Here is a 25,065-nt window from a genome sequence, read left to right as displayed (position 1 = left end):
ACATTGAAGCGAACATTCTGGGAAATATCATACTATGTAGTTTTATTCCCTTTATTGATTTTTACTTAAGAACGCAAGAGTGGCCATTCTGGGCCAGACCAATGGTTCATCTACCCCAGTATCCTATCTTCCCATAGTGGCCAGTGCCAGATGCTTAAGAGGAAATGAACAGAGCAGAATAATAATTGAATGGTCCACCCCCTTTCATCCAGTCACAGCTTCTGGAACATCTTGAGCATGGAGTTGGCATTCCTGACCATAACAGCCATTGATGGACCTATCTAATTATTTTTTGAGCCCAGTGATACTTTTGGCTTTCTCAGCATCCCTTGGCAATGAGTTTAACACTTTGATTGAGCATTGTGTGAAGAAATACTTGCGGTTTAAACCTGTTGCCTATTAATTTCATCAGGTGACCCCTAGTTCTTGTAGTAAATGAAGGGTAAATAACACTTCCTTATTCACTTTCTCTATTCCATTTGTGATTTTATAGACCTCTATCACATTCCTGTCCCCTCCACCCCCCATCTCTTTTCGAAGCTGAAAAGTTCCAGTCTTTTTTCTCTCTCCTCACATCAAAGCTATTCCATACCCATAATCATTTTTGTTGCCCTACTCTGTACTTTTCCAAAAATTCTAATACATCTTTTTTGAGATGGGATGACCTATTAGCATTTTAGCAGTTGGTGTATTTTAATACTCTTTCACCCCTCCCCAATCCTTCTTTATTTTCTATTTCACTTCTTTTTACAACTCTGATCCTCCAAAAAACATTCTTAATCGTGATCCTGCAAAAAAACTTGATTAGATTTGGCACCCTTATTACCCAAAATGAATTAAGAAATTTGACAGTGCAGATGTCTGTTCTGATTTCTACAGTCTTTGAGGAACACGCTTTTGCAATGACTTTCCCACCCTTTCCCTTCCCCTAAATATTGAAGGGAAAAAAAAAAAAAAACCTTACTCCCTGTAGGAAATAGTAGATTTTTATGATTAGTTCTTTACTTATTTTAAAGCACAGTTCTATAGCAAATGTTTACTCATTTAGAATTACACTCAACCTACTTGTTTCTGTAGCTTTACATCCATCCCTCTTTCCAGCACCTTAGCAAAGAAAATGTAAAAACTCTCCTCTACTGGCAAAAAGATAAATCTAGCCACCAGAGAACCAAGGTTATTCACTATATCATACACACCTTAAACAAAACAAAAAACAGAGAAACAATATATTAACTTTTATAAAATATTTTATTTTCAGCTTCCTAGTTCTAGATCATAAAAAGTTATATGCACACAAGCTCCTTTTGAGCTGACATTTCTGGTGAATGGTCATAAAAAAACAGCACTTTGTCTCTCCATATATAGTAGAACACTTTTAAAAGAAGCAGTATTCCGATCCATAAGGATTTTGGACCTAAACACATTGATAGTAGTAAGCCGCTGGAAATGCAAATCTCACTTTTGGACAGAACGACAAGTTTGAGTGAAACTTAATTTATGTGCAAATGCCCCTCAAATTACATTAACATTAGCAGGGGATAATTGTAGGAAAAACTCATTGAGATAAGATCAGTAGACACCGTAAAACAAATGTTGTTTCACTGAATGGGTACAATATCAGGACTTCAGGAACTCAAAAAACGAGAATAGCCATCTTCAAACGCGAGGCCCTTTTTTGTTTTCATTCAAATGGAAGAATTTTATATAAGCTACCAGAATGACAGTCTACAGCACACTTCTAACAATTCTACCCCCAATAAGAAGTTGAGTAGGGTCCAATCTTGCAAAAACTACTGTTCATTACTACAACATGACTACTCACAGTGTATTAAGTACATACATAACTCTTTTCAGGACCATGACCTATGAATGAAATAATGGTCCTAGTTATTTTCCCAACCCTGGGAAAAATACAGTGTTACACTAATGCAACAACATTGATTATTTTTAAATTTCAGTTGCTGGTGCCTTGGAATAACAAGCAGAGAAATCAAATGCAATAAATGCATACATTCAAAGAGAGAAGTGAAGGCACAAAAGCCTCAAAAGGAGGCAAAGACCGTTTTTAAAAAGTGCTAAGTAAGATACACTGTAAAATGTACAATGTTCTTGCCTTCTCAATTACTATGGGAAAAATTTTCATCAAGAGAAACATAAAATTAAAGCCTTTGATCATAAACTACCAACATCTTCTCTCTCTACATCTCGCACTTCCCCATCATTTCAGTACAAAGTCATTAAGGCTTTGAGATCATCCCTGAAGTTTCAAAATACCTTTTCAATGTGGTGTCTTAATTTCAAAGTTTTATGTAAAAGCATAAACCAAATAACTTTGTTACCACTTGGTAATATATCATGCTTACCCTGGTCTCCAAAATTTAGCACATTCAAAAAAGTCATCACGTATCTTTCACCTGTAAATTCAAAACAAAGAAATTAACAACTTACAATGAATGTTAGTACCCATATCCTTTTCCGGTTTTTATTCATATACTTCTAGCAGGCAATATTGTGAGGAAGCCAAATGAAAAGGTAAAATATCTTCAAGAATGGTTACTAATTACACTGTAGGCCTGGAATGAACTGAAGTCAATGGGAATTGAAGATGGAAGCAGCTCTGAAAGTGAAGCCCAAAGTGTTGAGTTGGACAGCTAGGAAGAGAAACAACAAAATCTGTGGACACTTTAAGAACATTTTGTCTTCACTGATCAGTAAAGAAATCTATCTGTTCTTGAATTAAATCCATCATGTTTAATGCATCCCAGAAATCAACAGCAATGCGACTAATATAAAGCTTTCAGAACAGTTCCAAAATGGATCAGACATGACCCAGCTTTCTCAAGCTCCAGATTAATCATAAAATACAATAATTAATACGTATCACCAGCATCTGTATTTTGCAGTGATCCATCTTTTAAGACTTACTTCCTCTTCTCAGTGCAGGAGATGCTGGACACTCATATTATTATATACACAGGAGACTTTAACTAGGAAAAAGGCAAGAAAATGAGGAATAAAGAGCAACCTAAACTGAAATTACGTAAATGATGTTCTGGACTTGCTCAATGTTTAAATTTATTTCTACTGCCACAGAAAACCCTAAAGCTATGTCTACACTGCAATGTAAACCCAGGGTTCAAACTCAGGCTCAAGCCTAACCCCTTTCATCCACACACAAATCATGCTAAAACCAGAGCTCGGACTCAGGGTCCCAAGACCCCACAGGGGTGGAGGGTCTGAGCCTAAGTCAAGCAAAGACCCAGGCTTCAAGCCCCATTGCTTTGCAGTGTAGATGCAGCCAAAATGGACTTGTGCTCTGGGATTCCACCAAGAAGTATCCCACAATCCCACGGGCCAACTTTTTTTGTCCTCTAAACAGTCAAGTTTATCCATACTGCACTATGAACAAAGGGGGAAAGCAGCCACAAGTTCGGAGGGCACTAGGAAATCTGGGATATGCATAGTTGGACTTGGGCCAGTATAATGCAGTGTTTGTTAACCTAAGGTTTGAGCATCCACATGAATATGTAAGCCCCAGGTTAACAACCCCAGGGTCTGCTAATTTGACTTCTACTAATCCTGGGTTTACATTGTGGCACATATATCCCCAAATCTCGTATAGATAGTTAATTTGTGAACACTGTCAAGATGAAACATTTAAGGGTGTGTGAGAAAACAATCCTTAAATTGATTCTGTTCCATACATTCCACTCTTCATGATTTGTTGAGTTTATTTTCTTACATAAAGCATCTGGTTTGTGTGTGTTTGTTTTTAAAAAGACAAAATGTGGAGTGGGCAAATATCAGCTACAACTGATGGCCAAACTCACGTTCATTAATGTTAGAACAAATCTGAAAAAGTCTCCAAGGCCAAAAGGCTCATATGCTGAACCAGTACAGCACAGAGGCTCTACCACAGTGGAGTTCTCATGCTTTACTATAATATACATTTAAAAAAAATGCTAAAAATTTACTGTGACATATCAAGGCACAATCCAGGCTAGTTGGGGGGGGGGGGAGGCAGCATGTCATCCCTGCCCTGCTACCTTGGTTGCCTTACAATTAAGGGTAAAATTATGTCATGGAGGTTGCGAAAAAGTCATGGAATCCATAACTTCCAGCGACCTCTGTGCTGCCGGCAGCAGGAGACTCCACAGCAGCCCATCCTCCATGGGCAGCAGAGGACCCTCTTACAGCTGCCCAGCAACTGTGAGTGGCGGGACTCCCCACAACTGACCAGCTGCTGCCCTTGGCAGCAACCCCTGAGCTGCCCAGCCACCACTGTTAGCAGGGGTCCCTGCTGCAGCAGCTCAGCCACCATGAGCAGCCGGAGCCCCCCGTAGCTTTCTGCCGCTGGCAGCAGCGGAACCCTGGAGCTAATATGGAGCCACAGGCCGGGGCGGGGTGGAGGGAGAGCACGCAGCTCCCAGCCTCCAGTAGCAGAGGAACCCCGGGGCTGCTCAGCCCATTCCCAAGGCTCCCCAGCCTCTGTCGCTGGCAGGCCCCCCCCCCCCAGCTCCTCTGCCATAGCAGGTGACAGGGGAATTCCCTCTTCCCCATCTCGCAACTCCCAGCCCCTGGGCAATGGAGTCCTTGCAGCTCCCAGGTGCTGCAGCAGGGAGGGGGCAGGGTGCTGGACCCTCCTCCCTCCCCATTTTGTCAGGGATGTTTTAGTAAAAGTCAGAGACAGGTCACAGCTCCTGTGATTTTTTGTTTATTGTCCATGACCTGTCCCTGACTTTTACTAAAAATATCCATGACAAAAATCGTAGCCTTACTTACAATGCCTTGCTGTAGTAGCTCCCACCTGAGCCACTCAGCCATCCAGCAGGCAAGCTACATACTCAATGTCTGTGCACAATTGAAGTCTGCCAGCTACACCCTGGCTCTCACCAGCCTTGGTTATACTGCAGGGTGACTCCAACACACCCACAGTCCCAGATCATCCCCCAGAAATGACTGTCCTGCATTGCCCCACCATCTCCAGGACAGTACAAATACAGTTAATCTATTATTCCTTTAAAGGAATAATGTGCCATCTTATTACCTTAAATAGTTACCCAGACCCTCCAACCTAAACACATTGGATTAGATTAAACAGTAACACAATTTTATTAACTACAACGAAGTAATGAGGCATAAAAGTCAGTAATGGTTACAAGATAAAATACTTACTTGCTTCTACTTAAGAAACTTTAACGCAGTTGCAAAGGGGGGGGGGGGGGGGGGGGAAAAACTTTCTAACCACATGCTTCCAACAAGATTACTGACCAAAAATTCTTCAGGTCAGGACCACCACTACCACCCTACCCCTCACCCTCCAGAGTCCAACAGCTGTTTTCTTTTGCCTTTTTAGGTGTGGTGCCAAAGAATTACAGTGAAGAGAGGAAGATGTCTTGGAGCATCTGCCCCTTCTTTTATTGGCCTGTTCTCCTTTGAGAAGCATTTCCAGATGGAAGCAAGGTGACAGGCAATCCAGTGAAGAAAAAAAATGCTTTTTTGCTAAGATGTAGATTTTTGTCCTTACCCCCTTCCTTGCCAAAGAAGGGTCACTTAACAAGACTGATGAACCGTTACCTGCTGACACCTGACTGGCATCAGTTCCCCTACGTCTCTGAGAAACTGATTTAGCCACTCCCCAAACATTTGGAAAACATACTTCAGTAATGATTTAGCTTATGTTCATAACTTCACATATAATGTTGCTATATGCATTTTGCCATATTATTGATCAGCAAGTTATGGATTTTTAAATAATATCTTATAAGACATACCTTGCACAACATTATCACAATAGTGTAGGGTGTATATAGGGATGTAGATGTACAGGGATATATTCAGTCACACTTACCCTTACAGATTTCATGCAGTCAAAAAATGTTCTGCCCAACTCTACTAGAAAAAGCACGGAAAATAAGACTGAGCCACCAATATGCTGATGACTCCTTTCCTATTGCGGGTGTCAGTATCACAACCACACTACTACTAGTCTTTTGTGATTCTTTTCAACCAAAAGTTATCTGTGGTTTCTTGCTATTGAATTGACAGCCAATCAAGCAATACCAAGGTCTTTCCAACCTTGGACAGGCATGAAGAGGGCACATAATACTCACCCTCTGTCAACATCTGTTTCAAGAAAGATTGCTTAAAGAAGCTCCAAGTCAACCTAGCCTCTTGCCAGTCAACCACAGTCTGCAAGAAAGAAATCCGTACTGTGATTTAACCACTGGAGTTGATTTTGAGAATCAGAATTGCAAGATAACATGTGAATACATTGCTTAATCCACATTGGAGGGGGGCCAGGCCGCGGCTTCTGGGAGCCGCGTACAGTGGCCCTCACCCTGCTCCCTGGCTGGAGCACCAGAGAGGGGCAAGTCCCAGACACTGCTCCAGCAGGAGCTCGAGGGCCAGCTTAAGACAGCTGGCGGGCTGGATCCAGCCCACAGGCCGTAGTTTGCCCACCCCTGGAGTAAGTCATTCTCAATAAAGTTCTGCCTTGGATACAACTGGGAAAAGCTGAAAGAAGGGAGAACACAGTGCTGCTGTAGGAGCATTAGTAAGCATGGAGAAAGTGATTTGATGATCATGCTTCCCATATTTAGGAGCAGAAGAGAATAAGGTCTACATCTAATTGGAACGGCATGCAAGTGCTCCAAGTCCTAGGAAGCAAACTATTAATATTTAAATTCCTCTCTAGTTAAGAAGGTGATGCCTAGTGCAGTAATTGTGAACAATGAAAGGTTTAATATATTGAGATTTGTGGCCAAATCATCGCTGATTAACTAAATCACAGCCAAAGGACAAGTTGGAGCAAAGATTCCCACTCTGAGGTCTTATATTGACAGAGCAGACAAACCCTCCTTTGATTCCCTTTTGCTTAACTGTGAATGCATTTTTTAAAATAGTGATTTATTAAATTCTTGAGATGAGTAACACTATTTCTGTTAACGCTCTAGATTAGAGAGAGATACAGTGGGTGAGGTAATATCTTTTACTGGACCAACTTCTGTTGTTAAAAGAGCCAAGCTTTTGAGCTTACACAGAGCTCTTCTTCAGCCCAGAGCTGAACAGAAATTGCTCCAATAGAAGATACTACCTCATCCACCTTGTCTCTCTAATATCCTGGGACCAACACAGCTACAGTAACACTGCGAACAGCGTTCTATATTGTTTACGAGCACTTTTTGTTACTAATAACAGATTTAGCTGTGCCTTAGAGCTCATCAGGTGAAGCAGCCTGAAATGGTTTGTAATAACCATGACTGACATGAAAAGTTTAGTTAGTGTCTATAGCTCACACTACTGCTCAGATTTACTGGCAGCACCATTTTAGGCTAAAAGTTAATGGGTGTTATTTTACATTCCATTGACTTCTTGAATACATATGCAGGGTTTAAAGCAAACAAGGCTTTCTACAAAATTTTTCACAAGATATGCACAAAGTGCAGTCAGCAAAAGGTCACTACTTCACCCTTTTGCATAAAACTGGATGCCAAAACCCCCCAAACCACTGCAACTTACTCTGGCAACTGTAGACTTTTTCCTCCTTCTCTTCCTTTCTCCTGCTTAGTGCCTGCCAAGTTGGCTCATCTGCTTCAGACTCAGCTGCTGCTTTTATGCAAGGCCATGCTGCCACCACCACTTGGAGCACCTGCAGCCTCACTGGGGAGACAGGAGCACACACCAACTGCCGAGTCCACCCTCTAAATTGTTGCAATTTTTCTGACAGCAGGAAGATAGAAGCAGGCATCTGTGCATGCAGGTCTCATGCACGGTGTGGCTAGTAATGGACAACAGCATCATTTTGTTTCAGAGTAGCAGCCGTGTTAATCTGTATTCGCAAAAAGAAAAGGAGTACTTGTGGCACCTTAGAGACTAACAAATTTATTAGAGCATAAGCTTTCGTGAGCTACAGCTCACTTCATCGGATGCAGTTCACTTCATCGGATGCATGAGCTGTAGCTCACGAAAGCTTATGCTCTAATAAATTTGTTAGTCTCTAAGGTGCCACAAGTACTCCTTTTCTTTTAGCATCATTTTGGACAGCATTTCGGGGGGGGGGGGGGGGAAGGGAGGGAAAGACCCAGCAGCTGATGCAACTTCTGCCTCACAGCTGAGTCTGCAGCTGTTCATATGCACCAAAGGACAGCAGTGCTGCCTCAAATAAAAACGGCCACTGAGCCTGTAGCAGGTAAGCCAGCTTGGCAGGCAGGTGGACACCAAGCAGGAGACAGGAAGAGAGCATGGAAGAAGTCTGCAGCAGTCACAGTAAACTGCAGCAGTTCGGGAGTGGACTTAATAGCCAGTTTTATGAGAGGCAAGACTGCCACCACTGCACTGAGCACCAGACCAGTGAGCACAGGTGCCCACTTCTGCCTCCCAGCTGTTGGAAAAATTTGGGTATTGGGTACAAAACTCCACAGCGTAATAGTGAGATCATCATTCCGATTGGAGAGAAACTAACCTGCTTGGAATTCAATCACAAATGCTCATTCTATTCATTGTTACATGCAGCTACATTCTTATTAAAGGTCTATGCAAAAAACACTAGAAAATATATTTCAGTGAAACAATCCTGCATTAAAGAAATTAGCTAGTTAATAACTGAGCTCATTTCTCACTTCAATAAATAGTGCTTGAGAAGCTTGGGGGAATCAGAGTGTTGACCACAGAGTGAGGTGGTGGCCATGTTTTAAATAGTAATAAAAGCTTTATTAATACAAAGAGAACCATTACAAGAATAATTTACCCAACTTGTTTGTTCTTGCTCAACGGTTTCCTCTGCAAGGAGGCTACATCCTGCAAAGTCACACTTAAGAGGGTATTACTCAAGTAGTTTCTCCTTATTCAGCAAAACCAACTTTGAAATTCCCTCATTCATGAAAGACTACAATATTAAAAACTTTAAGCTCTGCAATTTACCTGGTCTTCAATCAAGTTGGGTAACAGATCTGTCATTCTAGAAACTGGAAAAGATTTCTTTGTTGCTTCAGGAGAACCCAAAAACTTCATGAAATACATTACATAGCACAGCACCAGAATACTGGTATATAAAAGCTGAAAGAAAAGATATGAAACATAAACTAAACTACATACTAGGATTCCCAGCTAAATAATAATTGGATACCTCACAATTATTCTGAATTGTCAAATAGTAGACTGAGTGAAGGAATAGTTTACAAACAAATGCTCTAAACCAAATTACTACTAATCACTAGTCACCTTAACACAAAAATCCCATAACTTTTTTTTTTTTTAAAAAAATCAGGACATTTTAACATTACTGGCCCTGATCTGTGTCACTCCACCCCTAAAATTGGTTATGTTTGCACTGCAATAAAATATTTCCAGCATGGCTGCAGCTGACCCAGGTCAATTGATACAGGCTCGCAGGGCTCAGGCTGAAGGGCTAAAACAGGGGTGGCCAACCTGTGGCTCCGGAGCCACATGCGGCTCTTCAGAAATTAATATGTGGCTCCTTGTATAGGCACTGAGTCTGGGGCTGGAGCTACAGGCGCCAACTTTCCAATGTGCCGGGGGGTGCTCACTGCTCAACCCCCTGGCTCTGCCACAGGCTCTGCCCCCACTCTACCCATTCCCACCCTCTCTCCTGAGCCTGCCATGCCCTTGCTTCCCCCCCCCCCCCAAGCCTCCTGCACACCATGAAATAGCTGATTGGGAGGTGCAGGGAGGGCAGGGGAGATGCTGATCAGCAGGGCTGTCGGTGGGTGGGAGAGGCTGGGAGCAAGATGGGGGGCTGCTGATGTATTACTGTGGCTCTTTGGCAACGTACATTGGTAAATTCTGGCTCCTTCTCAGGCTCAGGTTGGCCACCCCTGGCTAAAAAGTGCAGTGTAGACGTTTGGAGCCAAAGCTCTGAGACCCCAGAAGTATTTCACTGCACTGTTTTCCTCTTCTGTTGTCCAATTCATTTGTCCTAGTTAGTAGATATCTAATTATAAAGCTTTAATTAATTCATAGAATATTTTATTTTATTGATCTGTCCCACTAGCACTTACATAGGGAGAAGAGGTTTATAAATTATTCAAAACAGCTAAAATCTGCAGCCAAATTATACTAATCTCTGTAAAAGGGGACCTAAATGGAAGGATTGATGGCAACTACTGTGACAGACAGCATTAATATTATGTAACACCACAGGTGTGAACTACATTTTGCAGAAAATTTAAAGGCAGGGTATTTGCAATCTAAGGGCCAGCTCTTACAAATTCTTACTGTGAAGTAGAGTTTTGCAGGATTAGACCCTAAATTAAAAGGAGTTATGAAGATAAAAATATGTAATTGCTTCAGTTTGTTATGCCCTAAAGTAAGGTGTTCAAGCATGTACTTAACAGAGGAACAGCTATCTTTCAATTCAGTCCATAGATTATTTCACCATCCACACAACTGCTATGATTATAAATCAGTCTGATGTAGTCTTGGGGGCAGGTCTGTTATGTTCCTACAGTGCCTATCACAATACGGCACAGGCCTTTAAATACTTCTGTTATTTTTATGTAGGGTGGTAGTGCTTAGTCTGCACAAAGGCTCTCTTAGTTTGGAATAAATTCTCAAATCTTAAATGCCAGTTATTAAAGTTATTACATATAAACATTGATCTATTTGGTCATATTTATCATTGAAATTCTTTGCTTAAGAACTCAAGATCTTATTTCCATACTCATTTCTCATCTGATCTTTACTACAGTAAGGGGGAAAAAAATAAAACATATTTGTTGAACTGGTACACACATCGTCATCTCCTGTTGCAAACAGTAGGAATTCAAAGTAACAAATTCAATGATTAAGCATACCAATCATTAGCATGTGTAAGTGAATTAGAAATAAGAGAATAATAAGTGTCCATATTTGGATAATGTGCATGCATACATAAAACCTGATGCGTGTTTCCGTTAGCACTAAACTGGGTCAGTCACAATGCTAAGTGTGTAGGAGACAGCAATATACAAGAACAGTATTCTGTACAATATTGCAGAAGCATCTCTCTCTTACTTTCAGAATTAGTTAATTGGCTAAATCCAAGAGGGAGCAGCAAACAGGCATTTGGTGAAATCACAAATATACAGTAGAGAACACAGAGGGAAAAAAAAAAAAAAAAAAAAAAAAAAACTTACCTGAGCCAAAGAAAAAATGTAAAGTCCCCATTGTGGATACAGAACTACTAAAATAACTGTCAAAATGCATTTGGAGATTATTGAAAGACTTTCAGCAATTACCTAAAGGAAAAAAAAAAAAAATAAAAAACACATTCACTGCCAACTGCATCAGCCAGAAGACCTGAAGTGTACACAAACTGCATATTCACTTATTATGTATGTACATTTAAATACATGTGTTAAATATTAGGTATCAGACTTTCAAGGCCAAAGGGATCTCATCACACTCGTCTTTAACTTCATTCACAGTTATCTGATTGAATACCCCAGTCATCTTTGACTACCTCAGTCAAGATTTTCTCCATCATTGTCCAATATATGTATGTATAGTGCTCATTTTACTAACCTTAAGCCTTATAAGCAAATGTGCTTGTGCCAAAACCCAGAATGGTTCTCCTAGAAGTTCAACCACTGCAGAAAGACCAAATGCAACTACTCCAGTCTTATAGTAGGGAACTGCGTTAGGATCAGGAACTTCAAGTAACTGTAGCCAGATCCAGCCCAGGAACAGTGACCAACAAACCCCCAAAGGAACTCTAAATAAAGTCAAATAAGTTGTTTTTCTGAGTTATAGAGGCACTTGTCTCAATGGCAAAAGAATTAAATTAAGTGATCACATATTGCAAGCAAAAGAGGAAGGAAACATGCAGTTTTCACTTTGCTATATAAAATTAAAATATTTGAATTGATACTACAGGATACAAGTATTCAGATTTAATTTCTTTGTGGTGATTATATTTACAAAAATACTTTAAACATTCTAATAGAAAAAGTTCAAACCATTACCACCCACTTTTTAACTGCTCCTCCCCACCAAAAAAAACAAAACCCTGCCTACTGTTGCTGTTGTTTTAAAGAGATCTCTAACAAACTCCCTTGACTTCTTTTTATAGGCCTACCCCACTCAGTACCTCTTCAAGTGCATCACATAAGAGGCTGCAAACAACTTCCTCACCTCTAGGGGACTACTTGCATGGTTGTAAGACAGACCCTTCTTTCTGAAAAGGCCAGTCTTCAGTAAGGATATAGAAAGACGTACTAAATCTTTTAATAAGTTACAAAATACTAATGACTACTGCATTATGCTGCTAATAAAGTAACAGTATAGAAATAGGTTTCAGAGTAGCAGCCGTGTTAGTCTGTATTCGCAAAAAAAAAAAAAAAAAAAAAAAAAAAAAGTACATGTGGCACCTTAGAGACTAACAAATTTATTTGAGCATAAGCTTTCGTGAGCTACATCCGATGAAAAAATGCATCCGATGAAGTGAGCTGTAGCTCACGAAAGCTTATGCTCAAATAAATTTGTTAGTCTCTACGGTGCCACAAGTACTCCTTTTCTTTTTGTACAGTTTATCTTGCCCTATGATAACCCAGACTGGAAACAAAGCCATAGCAAAAGCCCTTGGAACACACAAATAAGTAGGAAATACTGCTTTCTCTTGGAGATTTAGCATTAACAATTACAACCACAGCAAATCATCATTACTACCACAATTCAATTATGGATGACTACACTAATTATTTATTTAATACAAACAGAAGCCTTTTTATTTATCTGCTTTACCATATCTGAAATAACTATTTGTAATTAAATTTAAGCAATATGGACAGTAACAAGATTTTTACATCACCTAGTACAACAGGGCCCTGACTGGCTGGTTTCAGCTACTACTGCAATGTAAGTTAAACAATAATAAAATTAATACTAAATAAGGGCTTGTCTACAACAAGTCTACAACTTTGTTCACAACAAGCTGGGGCATGCTAAGTGTTCATGTGGACCCTGCTGGCAAGCACTAACAGTTCCTTAGTGTGCTTTGATCTACTCCCATTTCAAAGCAGGGCCCATAAAGTACACTAAGGAACTGTCAGTGCACGTCACCAAGGTTCACATGGACACTTTGTGCACAGCAGGCTAGTGATCGGCTAGATTCACACCCCAGCTTGCCATGAACTAAATGTTTGCATAGACAAACCTGTAGAATCTAAGAAAACAACACACACTACGTTTCGGCTGCTAGGCATTTTTGCTAGGCACCTAAGTTTGTGTCTTCCACATCTGAAAACATAAGCAAACCTCTGATCTTATCTAAACATGCCAGTTTTGTGGGTGAGGGGAGGACAAAGTGTTTCTCTGATTTCTCATTCTCCTATTCGCACTTCCACTCCAAGGTCCTGTACTGGACCTACTAAGCAAAAGCTGTACTCTGCTTCCTCCAGGAGCAGGCAGTTCTAGTACTTAATTAGCCTCTAAAGTAACCAAAGATAGCCATGCCCTCAGGGGCCACCCACAATGCTTTTGCAGTGCTCCAAATCCCAAAGATATTTGGGATCAAGCTCTAGATCCAAACTTGGATCCGCCACATAAATTAAAACCTTCATTTTCGGTTTTACTTCTCCCCATTGGGAGAAGATAGGCAAACACATACGACAGATGTTAGTCACAAAGCTTAAGGCACTACGAGAAGGCGTACAGGTACTATGGTGATGAATGCTGTATAAAGAACTTCTAAAGAATTTAGTTCTAATACTTTTGAAGTTCATGTTCCTAAATAATCAAATTTTCCCTTGTGTGTATCTTGACTATAGAATTTACTTCCCTGGTATAGCTCCAAAAGAGGCCAAGTCCATGGATATTAAGAGCATACTATGAACAATAATACTTAACTCAACTCTCATACAGCACTTTTCGTCAGTAGATCTCAAAACACTTTTAACCCCATTTAATCTAATGCCTTGAAACTTTGTCTTGAGGCTGCAACTGAGGAGATCATAATTTGCTACTTCCTGGAACAGCAGTCTAGTTAGGTAAATACATATTTTCGTCTTTATATGTGCTTAGACGTCTGGCAATGAATACTTTTATAAACAAACAGACTGGAATAAATAAGAATCTCAAAAGGAAACTTACGTTAGCCACAAAAGATTAATAGTTTTGGTCCAATTTCGCTTTGTGCTGCCACTCAAACAAGCCCTACGGAATGCCTCTCTGGCTAAGAAAACAACTGTAGAATAAAGCAGTGTTAGCCTAAACAAAGGGGATAAAAAGATAAAGTGATTCTTTTGAGGGCTTGTCTTCATGTATAGTATTACAGCGGCTAAACTGACATTTAAAAACTAAACTGACAAAGCTGCTTTACTTATAAACATAGTTTAAATACCATGAAGCAAAAACTTATTTCTAATAGATGATCTTATAATAAAAATTGTGCATAATAGAGGGTTGACCAATTTGCCCCCAACGGGGGAAGATGTGTTGTCATGAGATAAGGTTTAATACAGATAGAGGCAAATTGTATTTTTTTTCCTCACGTGGTAAATTGTTAACATACAGTTCTCCTGAAGGGCAGGAAAAGAATGAGAGTACAGCAACGTTTTTCAAATGGATGCTCTAATCTTACCAGGTAAGGTTTAAGCAACTCCCATGGAAGTTGGAAGGAATACTCTACCCAATTTGCTTAAGATTTGCAAAAACCCATATGTTCAACATTGAATATTAAGAACCTAGTAGACAGTTACTCATTCATAACTTCAAAACTGAACATTACCAAGCTACTCTTATCACAAAATTACAGGCACACCATTGTACAGTTCAAAATTCAGACAGAAATGTTTCTAATGCCACTGGAAACAGCTCTAAACATTTCACTTAGTCATCCTGCTAGTCCATGAGGCAGAAAGTGAAATAGATTGATATACTTCCATTGCTCAGATTTAGAGAATTCCAACAAGCGAACAGCATAAAATACCAAGAAGTACTTTATTAGAGGTTTTTTTCTGAAGTGTTACTAGCAACATGGGTAAGAATTTGTTTTTAAATACAAGACATATAATCTTACTTCAAGCCTTTAAAGTGTACCGACACCAGCATCTTCATTATGCTACCATGCACACTTTTTAAAAATCTTGCATTATGGAAAGCCTGGGTACTTCATTTGTATTTAGAAAAAGAACAACTTCTATATTTGAATCATCACCATCAATTCTATTCTTCATTACCTTACATTCACAAGGCCAATCATTTCTTTTGATACATAGCGGAGAGTAAATGCATTTAAGCCAAAAGTAATCACCCGAAACAATATCTGTGAAGAAAACACACAAAATAAGTTGCATTAGATACTTTCAAATATGGGCCAATATCAATCTTAACAAGGAATCAGATCCTGTGCAGAGCCAAGCATCTTCAGAAAGATACTGAATTCTTTCAGCTCCTACTGAAGTTGATGAGGATATGTGCTCAACTCAGACGAGATGTCCAGTATCTCACAGGATTAACCCCATGACCAATTATTTTTTTTACTATTTGCTATCTAAATCAATGGGTCTCAACTAGGGAATGATACGTCAACTCATCTACATCATTGCTTCTCAACGCGGGGGTTGTGACTCCACAGTGGGATCAGGGGACAGGTTTAGGGGCACCACAAGTGCAGTGCCAGTGTTAGAGGGTGGCAAGCAGGGCAATTGCCCAGGGCCCTATGCCACAGGAGGCCTTGAGAAGCTAAATTACATGCTTCAGCCTGAGTGGCGGCGTTTGGGCCTTGGACTTCTGAAAGGCACACACTAGTCTGGAAAGGTTGAGAACCACCCATACAGCATCAATTTACCTAGAAATAATTGAAATTAGAAACAACTCACATGCTAAATGCATTCTTAGTCTGGAAAATAAAAATTACTTATAGGGAACATGGAGGTGCAATGGCAATATACTGTATACACAAACTTACTAACCAAGGAAGAAAGCATTTTCTCCGCTTCACAGATGAAGTGGATTGCATAAGATGACTACAGCAGGTCTGTGGCAGAGCTAAAAGACCCTAGCTCTCCTGACTCCTGATCAGTGACCATGACGCTATCTATTTAGCTTGTCTTATGTTGCTTAATTGTGGCCTCTCACCAGTAACCTATTATGGGACAAAGTACAAGCCTTGAGGCTGCCTGCAGAACAGCTTTGTTTTCATCTGTAGCAGACCCAGAGATAAGTAGGAACTCAAAACAGCAGGCAGTGGGCAGTGCAGGAAGCCAAGCACAAATGACACAAGAGAGAACCTGCAAAACTCGAGAAGGCGAACCTCAGTTATGAAAATAGCCGAGCCAGAGAAAGGGATGGGAACTGGAGAGGGCGACTGAACCCAGCTGGTCTCCGCGCTCGGTCAATTGTCACCACACGCTATGGCAAGACGCAGGAGCGTGAGCCGCCGGCAGCCCCCGCTCGGAGGAGTTCGCTCTGACACCGCAGAGGAGACTCCCTCCTTCCACCATAAGGCGGGGAGCGGGAGCCGCGTCTGCCGGCTCTGGGAGGGGGACCCAGCAGAGGAGCCGGGAGGGGGACATGAGGCGCCCGGGTACCTGCAGCAAGGCGCTGGAGGAGGCCAGCCGGGTGGTCTCGCTCAGCACGTCCTGGGAGCCCATGGCTCGCGCCCCCGACGCACCAGGGGGAGACGGTGCTGTCGCCGCACGCCGGCGGGGGCTCAGCACCCGCACCCCCGGCTGGCACGCGTGGGAGCCGCTCTCAGCCTCCGCTCCAGCCCCATCCCGGCGTCGGTCTCCCCCGGCCCAGAAGCAGGAAGTCAGGGCACGGGCGAACTGTCGCGCATCGATCTCGTCAGCCGGGGCGGAGCGTGGGGCTCTGGCCGCTGGGCCGCTTCCTCCGGCCTCCCCCACCCCAAGGCGAGGCGAGGCGCCTCTTCCTGGTTTCAGCCCAAACCCTGACAAGGAGACATCCCCCCCCCCTCCCTTTTAGGGGACAGGGAGACAAGCTCCCGCCCTAACCGTGAGAAGAGGGGAGGGGAGCCACACAACTGCATTAGACGGGAAAAGAGGGAAACCCTTATACACAACTCCCCAGGACCCTGGTAGGGAACAAGACAAAAACCTCCCCACACACGTCCTAACTCTCAAAGAGAGACACCGACTCACACCCAGCTCTTGCCCGAACTCCTAGGGCAGAACTGGGCAAACTTTCTGGCCCAGGAACGTAGGGTTGGGGTGCGGGAGGGAGTGCAGAGGGTGCGGCCCGGCACCGCTTATCTGGAGCGGCTCCTGGGCGGCAGTGGCATGCAGCGGGGCTAAGACAGGCTCCCCGTTTGCCCTACCGCCCCCCCCCCACTCCGGGAAGCCGCCGGTCCCTGGGGCAGGGCGGGCAGATGGCTCCACGCGCCGCCCTCGCCTGTGGGTACCTCCCCCGAAGCTCCCATTGGTCGCACTTCCACGTTCCTGGCCAATGAGAGCTGCGGGGGCGGTGCCTGCAGGCAGCACGCGGAGCACTCCGAACCCCCGCTCCTCCAGAGGCCGCAGGGGCATGCGGGCAGCCGCTTCTGAGAGTGGCCCGGGGCCGTAGCTTGTCCTCCTCTGTCTTAGGGGGAAAGAAAAACATTCATAGAGGGCCCCCAAACCCTATGGAGTCAAGGCAAACCAGCCCTCCTCCAGACCTTCTAATGGACCAGGAGAGACATCCTTCACGGACATACAGCTCCCCCAAACTCTACCCTTATCTGGAAGAAGGAAAGACAGCTCCCCAAACGCCAACTCTTCAAGGTAGGATAGAGACACCCTTCACACACACTCCTCTCCCTTTGGGTAGATTAGTGTTGTACTTTGATTCTGTCCTGAAGTGAAGACTTCCGCTGTTTGATGAGACCCCTACTCACTGATAACTATTTCTAACGTTTCCTCGTGCAGCTGTCTCTGTTAAGAGGTGCACCTGGCAACTATCCAAGAGCTCAGACCCACCAATGTATCACTCAGGCTGATCTCAGAACAGCTGTTTTCTAGGGTAAAGTTCTGAGTCGCTTTCACTCAGACACTTAGTTTTTAGATGCCCTTAATGTTAAATAGACAACTTTTGTGTACTTCACCAAAACAACCAACAGCCATGGGTATAACTCAACACCTGCTAAGGCCCAAATGTGGAATGTAGTGTAACGCAAAGATCCAAAAAATGAGGAACACACAAATCATTCATTCAGGAAAATTAATTATTTGGAGTGCATTCCTTTAGTGTAAATAGCCATTTGTGTTTATTATGTAAATAATTTTCAACAACAAAACTGAAGATACAGAAAATTGTATGGAACATAGGGAACTTTGAGAGTAAAATGAATCACGTTCCTCAAAATGATGGAGATTTGAGATGTAGATGACCACATGCAAATCAAGAGGCTATTCTTAACTGTTTGTGACTCTCCTGTTTCTGTAAACCTGCTGAAGAGAAGTTATTTGCAGTAAATTATATGAAATTACTTCTGTTAAGATGACACCAAAGATGATACAGTTAACCACCGTGGTGGTTTTCTCTTTGGTTCCTAGCATAAAATGCACTTCCTATATTGCTATCTGTGTCTGCATTTTTAATGTACTCTATGTGCATAATTTCTAGGCATTATGTTTCTGTTAATGTTACCTCTCATTCTAACAGCTCTGAGCAGACTTATTCTCTATTAAATACTTTTATTGACACCCATCATTGTAGTATCTGAGTGCTTTGGTTATTTTCTGCAAGAATGCCTTTACATGAAGAGTTGGGTTTTACTATGTGATAAAAATGTGACAAGACCAGACTCTGGCCCATTGTTATCACTGCAGTAAGCATGTACTGAATATGCTCCCTTTGCAGTGCCAATATTCCAATGGCATGTTCCTGTCCCATTAACTGGATTGTGTCCAACCGTACATTTTGCTCATATGTTGTGCTCTAACATTGCACAGGGGCAGCAGCAAAATGGTTAACACTATTTAGGACTCCATTTCAACCAGATACACATATATAGCCCCTAAGCCTATGAAAGGCTTATGGAGTGAAAAGCAGTCCACACCTATTACTAAGCTTAACTAATTTAAAGCTTTAATAAGAAAATTTTATGCCATAATCAAGCATAAAGCATAAGTGAAACAGATAGAATAACAATCTTGCGCTATCAGTTACTGAGTCCTGGGGTGCAGGTAGGCTGTTTCTGTCATCATCAGGTCCATGCTGGTCTGATCTGGTGGGTGTCCTGCATTGCTCTACTCTCCCTTTTATAAACACACATCCTTTATACCTTATCTCATAATATCATGCAAGCACAAGTTATTAAAACTACCTTATCTATAATCATTTTATTCCAAATCTAATTGCATACACACATCATAATAGCTCTAATAATTTTCACTTAGCTTGCTAAAACTCTAAATGGTACCTCCTTATCTATCCTTTGTAACCATTGCTATCTTCCTCCTTACTCAGTCTAGCTGTCTTTTCGTTACTTTCATGTGTTCCATTGTCTTTTACAACAGTTGTCTTATTCTTACTTATTTGCTTCTTTTGGACTTGGAGTTGCTGGATGGTTAATCCTGTCCAGTCAGTGTCCATCCTCCCTACTCTGTTTTACTAGGGAGAGCTGCACCTGGCTAGTAAATCACACATTTGTCTGGTTTTGCTCCATCATCTACACAGACCAAGAATCAACTGTAGATAAGACAGCTTTCTGGTTTTTTACAACCTTTGAAATTGTTTTAGCAGAGTTTTGAGAGCTGTGTCAACAAGACACACAGAGAGCAGAAAAATCCCTTCTATATTTTCTTATAACACTATTAAATATATAATCTCTACTTCTCTACTACTATTTAATATACATTTATCTAACAGTTCATTATATATTTCTTTACAGGCTAGTTGCATCTATGCTGTGTTAACTTTATGGATTATGGAGGGACAATTACATATGTCGAATTTATTGGTACTCAAATATCTTTAAATAAGCAACATTTCCACAGCCTTTTAATCAGTTATTTATATATTCCAACCCTCCCCACAAATGTAATTGTGCCAAATTTCATGAGCATAAGATACTTAAAATGCTTCATAGAATAAAGGATCATCTATATATGTGCTCTGCCTCCACACTCTGCTTTTTTCATGCTTTTTCTGACTGGCTGGAGCTCATCCATCTGTTCCTCACAAAAGACAGAATAATTGGCAAGTCAGTTTGGCAAGAGCATGCTGACCCTTTAAGGACAGGTGCAGTCCAGCATTCCTGTTTTTGGCCTTAGTCTTTTAAGCATGGGCATTCTGGGAACACAGCAGAATATGAAAGCTGTTCAGCTGTGGATAAACAGGGTAGTTCTGAGGTCTGACTACGCAGGAAAGAATTTTTACTACATTTTAAGTTGTTGAGCTAGTTAAGGACTGTGTGCATCTCTGCAGCTGAGAGAAGAAAGAATTATTCAAACTCTAGTTGAGAAGACTTTGAAGAACCCCTGTAGATTTGGTCAGGTACAACTTCCTATGAAGATTATTAATAGGTAACAATGATTGTAGCCTGAAAGGGAGCTAGCAACCAGGGGACCACAAACAGGGGAGTTTGAGATGGGGAGAAGGAGATCCCCCTGCTGAACGAACAAGGTGCGAGTTCTAATTTTGGGGTGAGTGAATTTGACTGGCTGTTTGTGGTTTTTCTTTCTCTTTCAGGTTATTTCAGTTATAGAATCAGATGGGATTGTGTGTCTGGGGACTGTTTCAGCTTTTGTTCCCTGAATCATCCTTGATCATCTTTGATTAGCCTGAATCAGCCTTGTGATCACCCTCCCCCTGTGTGATTAACAAGAGGGTAGGGCTGACCTAGGAGAGAAAGCCTTAAATGCCAGAAGCTAAGCTACCAAGAGGAGCTAACGAACAGGGGAGTTTGAAAGAGGAAGATGTAATATAATTGTTATGGTTAGGAAAGGCCTCATTGCCAGTACCAATGCTGCTCCTGTCTCTTCTACCTGTGCCTGTATCCAGACAGACAACCATGGATACCTCTACCCAGATCCTGGTGTGGATTTTCAGAAACCGTAGCCTACACTTCCCACTCACAGAAAGCCAGGCTGTGGGGACCATCCAGTGTGAAAGGTGCCTGTTGGTGGAATCTCTCAGGAAGCAGGTGGGAGAGCTACAGGAGGAGGTTGCTACACTGAGGAGCATCCATGCCCAAGAGGAATTCCTCCAGAGTATTCATATGGAAACATCCAAGGCTGAGGAAGCTATCGAGCTACCAAAGGGCTGCTGTCACACCACCGGGATAGGAGGATATGGCTGCTGGTTACTTCTGGCAGCAAGCAGTGCTCCATCCCTACTAAGAACCCACCCACCATGGTGATGGAAAACCAATATGCTGCCCTGGCAACAAGCGATGAGAAATCACTCCCCAGAGGTGGAGGAGGAGAAGCCATGTACTCCCCAGGCTGGGAGAATAGCAGCCACCACTCCCAGGAGGAAACGAAGGGTAGTGGTTCTTGGTGATTCTCTTCTGAGGGGGTTGAAGGCACTTATCTGTCGCCTGACATGGCATCCTGGGAGATATGCTGCCTGTCTGGGGCCCATATCCGAACCGCTATGGAGGGATTGTCGAGGATAATCCAGCCCTCTCACTACTACCCCATACTACTCATCCATGTGGGTACTGATGATACTGCAAAGTACGATCCTCAGGAGATCAGAAGTGACTACAAGTCTCTGGGAGTAAGGGTGAAGGAGTTCAGAGTGCAGGTGGTGTTCTCTTCAATCCTTCCAATCCAGGGTAGGGACCCAGGCAGAGACGGATGCATCTTGGAGGTGAATGCCTGGCTGTGAGGATGGTGTTGCTAGGAGGGCTTTGTCTTCCTTGACCAAGGGATACTGTTCCAGGAAGAAGGACTGCTAGGCAGAGATGAGGTCCACCTATCGAGGAAGGGGAAGAGCATATTTGGATACAGACTGGCTAACCCAGTGAGGAGAGCTTTAAACTAGTTTCGAAGGAGCCAGATGATCAAAACCCACAGATAAGTCAAAAACATGGAGACCTGGGACAAGGGTTAGAATCTGGGGGGAGCGTGGGCTATTATAGCAGGGATAAAGGAAAGACCAGACCTAACTGGGGAGGGGAGGGAAATAAATCAGTATCTTAATGTCTCTGTACAAATGCGAGAAGTATGAGGAATAAGCAGGAAGAACTCAAAATGCTAGTAAATAAACACAACTATGACATAATTGGCATCATAGAGACTTGGTGGGATAATACACATGACTGGAATATTGGTATAGAAGGGCGCAGCTTGCTCAGGCAGGCTGGACAGGCAGGGGGAAAAGGACAGGCAGGGGGAAAAGGGAGGAGGTGTTGCCTTGTATATTAAAAATGTATACACTTGGACTGAGGTTGAGATGGAAATAGACTTGTTTTTTACCCCTTTTATCCTTACCCAGAGACTTTCAACAAGTGTGATGTCATGGTAGGGGTCTACTACAGATCATCTAACCAGGAAGAAGCGGTGAATGAGGCTTTTTTTTAAACAACTAACAAAATCATCCAAAGCCCAGGACTTGGTGGTGATGTGGGACTTCAACTACTTTATACATCTGTTGGGAAAATAACATAGCAAGGCACAGATTATCCAACAAGTTCTTGAAATGTATTGGAGATAATTTTTTTTTATTTCAGAAGATTCAGAAAGCTACTAGGGGAGAGGCTGTTCTAGATTTGATTTTGACAAATAGGGAGAAACTGGTTGAGAATTTGAAAGTGGAAGGCAGCTTGGATGAAAGTGATCATGAAATGGTGGAGTTCATGATTTTAAGGAATGGTAGGAGAGAGAACAGCACAATAAAGACAATGGATTTCCAGAAGGCAGACTTTAGCAAACTCAGGAAGTTGGTAGGTAAGATCCCATGGGAAGCAAGTCTAAGGGGAAAAACAACTGAAGACAATTGGCAGTTTTTCAAAGAGACAGTATTAAGGGCACAAGAGCAAACTATCCCATTGCATAGGAAAGATAAGAAATATGGCAAGAGACCACCTTTTCTTATCCAGGAAATCTTCAATGATCTAAAAATCAAAAAAGAGTCCTACAAAAACTGTAAACTGGGTCAAATTACAAACAATGAATATAAACAGATAACACAAGTATGTAGGGACAAAATTAGAAAGGCCAAGGCACAAAACAAGATCAAACTAGCTAGAGACATAAAGGGTAACAACAAAACATTCTAATACATTAGAAGCAAGAGGAAGACCAAGGGCAGGATAGGCCCATTACTCAGTGTGGGGGGGGAACAATAACAGAAAATATGGAAATGGCAGAGGTGCTTAATGACTACTTCAGTTTTCACCAAGAATGTTGGTGGTAATAGGACATCTAACATAGTGAATGCCACTGAAAATGAGGTAAGATCCAAAGCTAAAATAGGGAAAGAACAGGTTAAAAATTATTTAGACAAATAAGATGCCTTCAAGTCACCGGGGCCTGATGAAATGCATCCTAGAATACTCAAGGAGGTGACTGAGCAGATATCTGAGCCATTAGCAATTATCTTTGAAAAGTCATGGAAGACGGGAGAGATTCCAGAAGACTGGCATTATATTTGCCATTTTCCAATCTATAAAAAGGGAAGTAAGAACAACCCAGGAAATTACAGACCAGTCATCTTAACTTCTGTACCTCGAAAGATAATGGAGCAAATAATTAAGCAATCAATTTGCAAACATCTAGAAGATAATAAGGTGATAAATAACAGTAAGCATGGATTTGTTAAAAACAAATAGTGTCAAACCAACCTGATAGCTTTCTTTGACAGGGTAACGAGCCTTGTGGGTGGGGGGAAGTGGTAGACATGATATATCTTGATTTTAGTAATGCTTTTGATACTGTCTTGCATGACCTTCTCATAAACAAACTAGGGAAATGCAACCTAGAAGGAGCTACTGTAAGATGGGTGCAAAACTGGTTGGAAAACCGTTCCCAGAGAATAGTTATCAGTGGTTCACAGTCATGCTGGAAGGCCATAACAAGCGGGGTCCTGCATGGATCAGTTCTAGGTCTGGTTGTGTTCAATATCTTCATCGATGATTTAGGTAATGAAATAGAGTACACTTATAAATTTGGAGATGATACCAAGCTGGGAGGAGTTGCAAGTGTTTTGGAGGATAGGATTAAAATTCAAAATGATCTGGACAAACTGGAGAAATGGTCTGAAGTAAGTAGGATGAAATTCAATAAGTACACATGCAAAGTACTCCATGTAGAAAGGAACAATCCATTGCACACACACAAAATGGGAAATGACTGCTTCAAAAGGAGTACTGTGGAAAGGGATCCGGGCGTCATAGGGGACCACAAGCTAAATCTGAATCGACATTGTAACACTGTTGCAAAAAAAGTGAAGATGATTCAGGGATGTATTAACAGGAGAGTTGTAAGCAAGACATGAGAAATAATTCTTCCGCTCTACTCTGCACTGATTAGGCATCAACTGGAGTATTGTGTCCAGTTCTGGGTGCCACAATTCAGGAAAGATGTAGACAAACTGGAGAAGTCCAGAGAAGAGCAACAAAAATTATTAAAGGTCAAGAAAACATGACCTATGGGGGAAGATGGAAAAAATTGGGTTTGTTTAGTCTGGAAAAGAGAAGATTGAGAGGGGACATAACAGTTTTCAAGTACATAAAAGGTTGTTACAAGAAGGAGAGAGAAGAATTGTTCTCCTTAACTTCTGAGGATAGGACAAGAAGCAATGGGCTTAAATTGCAGCAAGGGTGGTTTAGGATGGACATTAGTGGTTAAGCACTGGAATAAATTGCCTAGGGAGGTTGTGGAATCTCCATTATTGGAGATTTTTAAGAGCAGGTTAGATAAACACCTGTTAGGAAGGGTCTAGAACAGTGGTCACCAACTGGTCGATCGCGATCTCTGGTGGCACAGGAGGGCTGCCAGTAAGACAGGTTCGCTGCCTACCCCGGCCCTACACTGCTCCCAGAAGCGGCCATCATGGCCCCGCAGCCCCAGGGACAGGAGGGCAGGGGTCTTCTTCTGCACGCTGCTCCTGCCTGCAAGCACTGCCCCCACAGCTCCCATTGGCCGGGAACCAATGGGAGCTGCGAGGGGGGGTGCTTGC

General features: G+C 42.2%; 1 protein-coding gene across 1 annotated transcript in view; it reads right to left on the bottom strand.

Moving 5' to 3' along the window:
- Positions 1 to 16,852, bottom strand: part of RFT1 (RFT1 homolog) — a 32,533-nt gene extending 15,681 nt beyond the window's left edge. The window contains exons 1-9 of the mRNA XM_038408493.2: positions 16,530 to 16,852; positions 15,177 to 15,262; positions 14,089 to 14,205; positions 11,524 to 11,713; positions 11,136 to 11,237; positions 8,923 to 9,057; positions 6,114 to 6,192; positions 2,364 to 2,414; positions 1,066 to 1,196 (exon numbers count right to left, since the gene is read on the bottom strand). Of these exons, the coding sequence (XP_038264421.1) occupies positions 1,066 to 1,196; positions 2,364 to 2,414; positions 6,114 to 6,192; positions 8,923 to 9,057; positions 11,136 to 11,237; positions 11,524 to 11,713; positions 14,089 to 14,205; positions 15,177 to 15,262; positions 16,530 to 16,592 (954 nt within the window). The 5' untranslated portion in view covers positions 16,593 to 16,852. The remainder of the gene's footprint in view (positions 1 to 1,065; positions 1,197 to 2,363; positions 2,415 to 6,113; positions 6,193 to 8,922; positions 9,058 to 11,135; positions 11,238 to 11,523; positions 11,714 to 14,088; positions 14,206 to 15,176; positions 15,263 to 16,529) is intronic.
- Between the last annotated feature and the right edge of the window lie 8,213 nt (positions 16,853 to 25,065).

Source organism: Dermochelys coriacea, chromosome 7 (genome assembly GCF_009764565.3).
Source record: "Dermochelys coriacea isolate rDerCor1 chromosome 7, rDerCor1.pri.v4, whole genome shotgun sequence".
Taxonomy (NCBI): Eukaryota; Metazoa; Chordata; order Testudines; family Dermochelyidae; genus Dermochelys; species Dermochelys coriacea.
This window is presented reverse-complemented; position numbering and strand designations above follow the sequence as displayed.